At 37.9% G+C, this 7725-nt stretch overlaps 1 protein-coding gene and 1 non-coding gene across 2 annotated transcripts; both read left to right on the top strand.

Moving 5' to 3' along the window:
* Positions 1–250: 250 nt before the first annotated feature.
* Positions 251–1888, top strand: LOC148854211 (transcription factor TCP15-like). Its single transcript, XM_088982314.1, has one exon. The coding sequence runs from the start codon at positions 614–616 to the stop codon at positions 1784–1786; it is 1173 nt and encodes a 390-aa protein (XP_088838440.1). The 5' UTR covers positions 251–613; the 3' UTR covers positions 1787–1888.
* Positions 1889–6662: 4774 nt separating this feature from the next.
* On the top strand, positions 6663–6735 carry TRNAV-UAC (transfer RNA valine (anticodon UAC)). The gene has a single exon. It is a non-coding gene; the product is annotated as a tRNA-Val (tRNA).
* The last annotated feature ends 990 nt before the right edge of the window (positions 6736–7725 follow it).

Genomic DNA, 7725 nt, shown 5'->3' with positions numbered 1-7725 from the left:
ACTCTCTTTATGGATTGAATGATAAAGAGCACCGCACGTGGAGTCTGAGCCAAGGGACTGTCCAACCACAATAAAAGGAAGCAAGATTTAGAAAGGAGAGAAAAAATATTATAAAGACTTTAAAAATACAAAATAATTCTAAATACTAATAATAATAAAGGGGGAAAATAAAGCTTATGGTAAAGCAAAAAAATTTCCCCAAAAATATTGCTTTTTTATGCCCCCCATATAATTTCCACTCATTATATTTGTTGCTTAAAGCTCGCCCTCCTCCCCCCCCCTCTCTCTCTCTCTCTCTCTCTCTCTAGAGTATAGACCCAGCAGCTAGTCGAGCCCCTCAACTCAAACGAATGTGAAAGCTATTGCAGGCTAACGGTAGAGACCGTCATCAGCCCATCATCCCCTTTCTCACCACTCTCTCACCACTGACAGACTGAGAGAGAGAGAGAGAGAGAGAGAGAGAGAGAGAGAGAGAGAGAGAGAGACGCTAAGCTGAGACCCACACACCCAGAAGATATTAAATTAAAGTGGGAACCGTCCATTCTACAGGTGATGCATTATTCTTATTATTTGTATTAGCAAGGGTTGTTAAAATCTTTATGCTATCAATCAAATGGAAGGAGATAACGGGATCCGTAGGCCAAACTTTCCATTGCAATTGCTAGAGAAGAAGGAAGAAGAGGATGTGTGTTCAAGCTCGGGCTACCCATCTCTAGCTATATCTGCCGAGACAAGCACCATCCGATCCAATTCCAGTCTACAAACCATCGAGCCAGCAGCAGCGAAGAAGGCCCCTCCGAAGAGGACTTCCACTAAAGACCGACACACCAAGGTTGATGGCCGGGGACGTCGCATCCGTATGCCAGCGACCTGTGCCGCTAGGGTGTTTCAGCTCACTAGAGAACTAGGCCACAAGTCCGACGGCGAAACCATCGAGTGGTTGCTCCAGCAGGCAGAGCCGGCGGTGATTGCCGCCACCGGTACCGGCACAATTCCTGCCAATTTCACGTCCCTCAACATTTCACTCCGTAGCACGGGGTCTAGTATGTCGGCCCCATCTCAGCTTAGGACCACGTACTTCAATCCAAACTTGGTCGCTACACCACAGTTAAGGATGAGAAGCGAGTGGGAACGCAGCATCATGGACGAGTCTCAACAACGTCGAATTCTATTCCCTGGCGTTGGGTTGTCATCGGAGACTTCCTCCTCCACCTCTGCACTTCTAAATTTTCACCCTAACAATGTAAACCCCATGCTACATGCTAAGCAGGAGCTGCGTGATCCATGCCTAGACATGTCGGACACCGACACTGGCATTGGCAGCAGAAAGCGTCGACCGGAGCAGGATCCGAGTCCTTCGTCGCAACAGCATCAAATGGGGAGTTACTTGTTGCAATCAAGCGCGGGTCAAATTCCGGCGAGCCATGGTCAGATTCCGGCGACCTTTTGGATGGTTACTAACCCTAACAACCAAGTGACGAGTGGTGATTCCATTTGGACATTCCCTTCGGTTAGTAACACTAGCATGTATAGAGGGTCCATGTCCAGCGGACTACATTTCATGAATTTCCCTACTCCCATGGCTCTCTTGCCAAGCCAACAGTTAGGCCCTTCAGGCATCGGTGGTAGCGGAGGCTCGTCCGAGGGACACTTGGGCATGCTTGCTGCCCTTAATGCTTATCGGCCGTTGACAGGCACCGGCGCATCAGACTCTCAGGCGAGTGGGTCCCATCAGCATCACGAGGGGAGTGAACGACATGACACACCTGGTCATCACCATTCCTAGATCGATCATTCATACATGTATGGCTTGATTTTTTTTTTTTTCCTGAAATCCTTTAAAATATATAATGTGCACTTGAAACACGCTCCGTTTGATTTCTCCAAATTTGACGAGTTTATTATTCCTTCTTTTCCCTTTAATTAATGTGTGCTTTGAGTAGTAAGTAGAGAGGATTCTAGGGCACGAGAAGACAGAATTTAACATGGGGTATTTGGCTGGTTTTTGCTACAAGTCTCTTTGGGTGTTATCCAGCAATTTCTTATCATTATTGGCTGTTAATCTATTTCTTTAAGGCTACTTGCAGTATTTGCTTTTGGTTCGAGTAAAACATTAACATGCATGCAATGCTCAAGGATCACTGTGACTTGCATCTAGGGTTTTTCATGAATTTAACCCACACAGAACATAAGAGGTAGAAGTACATCACCTCTCTCTCTCTCTCTCTCCTCCTTTGGTTGTGGTGGTGGTGCGGGGGGGGGGGGGGGGTGAAACATTCAGTTCAGGAAATTCAACTAGAGGTTGAAACAGAAAGATACAACAGTATTACTGCACTGTAGTATACAGGTACTGCTTTCGTATTTGATTCTCAATATCTCTTCCATGCATCTCACGTTACTGCAACTGTGATTTAGGACCATCAGAGCAGTGGGTCCATCCATTTACTACAGGGTGGTGGGAGCCACATCTTATCAGTTCCAGGTGGTGAGCCCCAGTTGCTGGTTATTGTCTAAACCAGTGTACAATGTCACTGACTAACAAGAGGATCATTCCTCCCCTTTTTATAGAGGGTGATTGCTGGCACAATTGATTGGTGCTGGGTGTTCTTGACCCCACACATGGCCCACTAACTGATCAATCAGGACCATTCTTTAGAGGGAACCCCTCTTGGACGGGGACACTACGCATAAAATATGCTAATACACATCTTTCACAGTTCTAACACTATCATATCAGTTTTGTATTTAACTTCTTCTCTTATATAGTTCATTGAAAAGAGGTGGAAACTGAAGTCTTAATGGGGCTTTTGTTGCAATCTAAGCGTTTCTTGGTTGAAGCGATAGAAACTACAAGTGTATATCTCCTTCCTTCAGAGGATACAACATTATATTATCTGAAAATGAAGGTTAATTATATATAACTCTATATATAATGGTACACTGTCCCGAATAGAGTTGTTGCAAACGAATTCTTTTATTATTACTGTTATGGATTGTAGCTAACTAGAAGGAATGAAGGATTATGTACTGCTTTTTTTTTTTTTTCCTGGAGGGTAGTAGAATTGTATAGCTGATCGAGCATAGTAAATAGACTTTGTATTAGTGATGAGTAGAATGTTTAATAACTTTGGTTCATGTTATTATTGTTTGATTACATTAATTTCCTTTGAACTAGTTTCAGTTTTAGAGATTGACAGTATTAACATACGTTAAATAATTTCTTTATAGCTTGGCTATTATGTGTGTGGTTGTAGCATTATAGGAATAATTATTAATTGAACATAAAAACCACCACTTATAATCTCATGCTTATCAATCTGCTTAATTATTTGAGTTTAATTAGCTACATATGCAATTAGATTTTTTGGGTAGACAGTCAAGAAACATTACTAGAAACAAATCTAGAAAGAAAATGCATAATAGTCATGCTGGGTCCATCAGCTTCTGTTAATTTTGGGTCAGGGGGGATCATTTATGTTGGGTCCATCGACTGGTCGATAGAAATCAATGAGCATGTGCATCTCATATTAAAGAACCTTGCTATTATATATAGGCATAATAATGCTACAGAATTCCATCATTTCCCTCTAGTTTTCTTCTCATATTGTCTATTTTTTTTTGCTTCATTTCACAAACAAAATTTCCGAAATAGATTTGAACTTGGTTGATTTTAGTGGTTTAATTGGTCTGCCCAAATAGTGGGCCGAGCTTTTAATGCCATAATTATCATGTTTCTGGTGCTTTTATTTACTTGTTGCTAGTTTTAGAATGTCAACACAATTCTTCTTTTGGTGACAATGGTATCTTGCAGGTCAAGAAAAAAGGCAAGCTTTTAAATGCTAATTAAACTATTGGTAAATCAAGATTAGCTTACAAACCTAATGGAGTTTGTATATCAGAACATGAAAAATTTAATTTGATTTTATTTATACCTAATTAATATGAATTAAATTATGTGCTGCTTTACACAAACCTCCTTTACAAAAAAACAAAAAGAAACTTCAATACATTTTCTTGTGTATCGTGTAATAATCTTGCTCTTTAGTAATGAGTTGTAATGATCATAAAATAAAGTAATAGATTATAAATTGGGTTTAATAGCTCGGTGGTTTAAGTTGTTTAATATTGTAACTTTCTTGAAAAAGTTGTGCTGTATTTAGACTTAATGACTGCAAATTAAAATGCTCTTACTTTGGCCTCCATTTTGAAAATAATAAGGAAAAATCACAAGCCAATAGCTATTTTCTGTACGTTGTGTAATCATTGTCCTTTAAAAACATTAATACATCGATATTAGCTGTAATGATACTAAATAAAAGTCATAGACTTATAAATTGGACTTATGATATTGGTGGGTTAAGCTTGATTCAGTTGTTTAATCTTCTGGATTTTAGCTAAACCCTATAAAATATTGCCAGGTTGGGTATTTCTTGATACATATGCCAACCCTAATGCAAACTTATTAAAGAAACCAAGCATTTCAATAATTTCTTCATTACCATAGTACTCTTTCCAGTAAGACCACAACTTTGTATTCCCAATTATTTTATTATGGGAGTGATCTAATAGCTACAGTATAAACTTAGAATCTTCAGAGGTCATGAACTCAAAGACTTGTGGAATTCCACCTGTTGTATTTGAACAACGTTGATGTGTTGAGTAATGAAGACTTTAATTTCCCTATATTATGCGTATTGAGGGATCCATGGTTCCAATGCAGAAGCTGAATTTTCTCCCTGCTAGATTGCAGATTATTTTTATTTATCTCTCTGATAATTGAAAGTAAATTCCAACTCCTCTCTTCAATCCAATACAAAGTTTTATAACAATTGGATTTATCCACAAATTTACTACTGCTACTACATGAAATTAAAGAGTCTCTCTCTCTCTCTCTCTTATGCACACATATACACATACACGCATACACATATACACACACAGAAAAAGGGTCATCGCCTAATTCTATATCATTTATTTATTTTTTTCTATTTCTTTACCTTACTCTTGTAAAAATGTATTTCAATTGCAGGTGATCAGTTTCTTGTAGTAACCAACAGTATCTATAAAGCAATTGAAAATAATTAACATCCAGTTGTATATCTTATAATTTACCAATGACAGTACAACACTCTCTTTATACATACAGTCATTAATTAAACAGCCGGATTGAGTGAATGTGGATACATGTCTATCAAGTAAGCACTTTGCTATCTTTCTTTCAAAAGAAAGTACCTTACTCCAGTGAAATGCACAAGAATAAAAAGTTGGGTATAACTTGAAACATCGAAACGAAATACATCTTTTGGATCGCAGTTGCTGAATGATTTATATGTGGAATGATAGCTGAGGTGGTAGACAGACATGGGGCCATATGTTTTACTAATCCACCATCTTTCCATGTCGTGATTTTCAGCTAGAATTATACCTTCTGCTACATGGCAAAAGGAGTCTCTTTTCTTCACTCTTTTTAGTGGAAAAATTCAAGAAACTGAAGGGCTATTATTCAAAGTTCCAAAAGCCGTGTGGGTATGTTGCTTACACGACAGATAGAAATTCAAATGATCACTCATTGGATAGATGACTGAAGGCATGAATCTATATATCATTAATACTATTTCAACGCCCAACTGGAAATGGGAGAAAAGAAGGAAAGAGAAATGAAGCAGCAAGTATGGAAGACTACGTAACAGAGTACCTTCTTTTTTTTTTTTTTTTTTTTACCTTAGTGGACCAAAAATCTCCATGACACCTCAACCCATTACCCACCGACCCTCATTCTGTAGTTTACAGAGTCATCAACATCGTAGATGGGGCATAGCTTGCAGGCTTGCAGCTCGGGACCATTTAAGCAACTCGTCTAGCTATAATGCCATTGATCGCTTTAATTTCTACTAGCTAGCTAGCTGTTTACTTTGTTCTTTTTTCTTTCCTTCACTAGTTCTCCGAGTATCTGTCTGTATATTCGACTAACACACCCCAGGTCTTACTTTTGCTAGGGACCATCCAGAAGAAGGAACCCCTAGGGAATGGTCTATGGGTGAGGTGGGGTGGCCCATGCTTATGGCTTAGGCTAGGTTTGGTTGTAAAATAAAGAGAGGCGCTTTTGTATGTCAATACACTCTTTAAATATATCTAGGGACTGAGGGGTAGCATTTGTATATATCAAACTAATTTTCAACGGTGTATTTATTAACCATATATATTTACCTCTAAAGGTGGAAGCTGAAGAACTTAGGTTCTTGAGGTTGTATGTATAATCTAACGAAAGAAATTCTTGTTGGCCATGGACTCGGGTTATGATAGATCTGCATGTTGCAATGCTGTTTGAATTTATCTCGATCGGTTAACTCAGGGTGATGAAACTTTGTTGGAAATAATATTGGACATGATGTTTGTTTATGTTGGGGAGCTTCAGGAAATTCTACTGATGATTTAGTCTTTTTGATAATAGAGACTATAATGCGAGATAGTTTAAACTTAGGAATTTAATGAACCATTGAAATAAATGATGCTTTATTTAAAGTTATGTTTGGTTCGAAGGAAAGTGCAGGGAAAGGTGAGAAAACCTTTACAAACCTTGTATGGGTTTTCCTTTCTTTCCCTACCTATCCCTTCAAACAAAACATAACCTAAAAGAATCTTAGACAATGTAGCCAATGTCTGATGCTGTGGTGTAGTTGTTATCACGTTAGTATTACACACTAATGGTCCCTAGTTCGATCCTGGGCAGCATCATTATGCACATTTTTATGCATATATAATATTCTTTTGCATGTGCAACTTACTAATGTGATTTAAAGGCACCACCGGCTCTAATATTATACTTAAGGGATATGGTACTTTTTTCGTTATCATCATTATTGTCATTGTCTTATTATAATTTTTGTGATCATCATCATCATCGTCATTGTTTTTATTCTTATTCTTATTATTATACATTTGTTTTTTATATATAAAGATGTATTAGATATAGATAAAAGATACATATATTTCCATAATTTGGGCATGATATTCTTTTTAAAATTATACAATTTGCAAGTAATGGGCAATTTTAAAACATCAATTTATGTTTTCCATACTTTTCAATTGTTGGGGCTTAAGCTATTGAGAGATTTAATTGGATGTTAGATTAGCATACCCATTCAATGAAGAACCCAATAACATTTATGGTGGCTATGAAAATTGATAAATGCCCACTTCCCCACCTCCCTCCAATGTATATAAGTTTTAATTCTCCAAGTTAGGTGCTTATTAGAAGCTAACTCTCAAGCAACTGGCTACTCTTCTAAAAATTCTAAATCCCTTTGGTTAATTACTCCAAGAATAGGTATCCCTTTCGTCCCCCTATCCCTTCTTCTGATGTATATAAATTTTTTTTGACACCTGTTCTTTAAAATACTTCCAATTACTCTTGTAAAAGATTAAAAACCAATTTTAACAGTTGTTAAAATATTTACAAGTGTTCATTTAACGTGTTTACTGTATTATGCTTATTAGATCCAGTCCCATCACTTTCTGCCAGCACCAGAACTGTCGCTATACCAAAGTCCTTTTTCTCTCTCTGATCATATTTTGGAGCATTATTTAGGAGAGTGGCAGATGTGGGATCCAGAAGATGGGCACAATTTTGCAGATATATGGTGTTTGATGGACTTGTAATAGGGCCCATCCAACTGACCAAAATGCAGCCTGCAGCATTGTACTCAAGTGGCATGCAACCACTCT

Source organism: Nelumbo lutea, chromosome 4, assembly GCF_056320005.1.
Source record: "Nelumbo lutea isolate HS-2025 chromosome 4, American lotus-T2T, whole genome shotgun sequence".
Taxonomy (NCBI): Eukaryota; Viridiplantae; Streptophyta; class Magnoliopsida; order Proteales; family Nelumbonaceae; genus Nelumbo; species Nelumbo lutea.
The sequence above is the reverse complement of the archived record's forward strand: the minus strand, read 5'-3'. Positions and strand labels throughout refer to the sequence as shown.

Bases quoted from the DNA above. Each gene is read 5' to 3' on its own strand.
- LOC148854211 (XM_088982314.1), top strand. From the start codon at position 614: ATGGAAGGAGATAACGGGATCCGTAGGCCAAACTTTCCATTGCAATTG.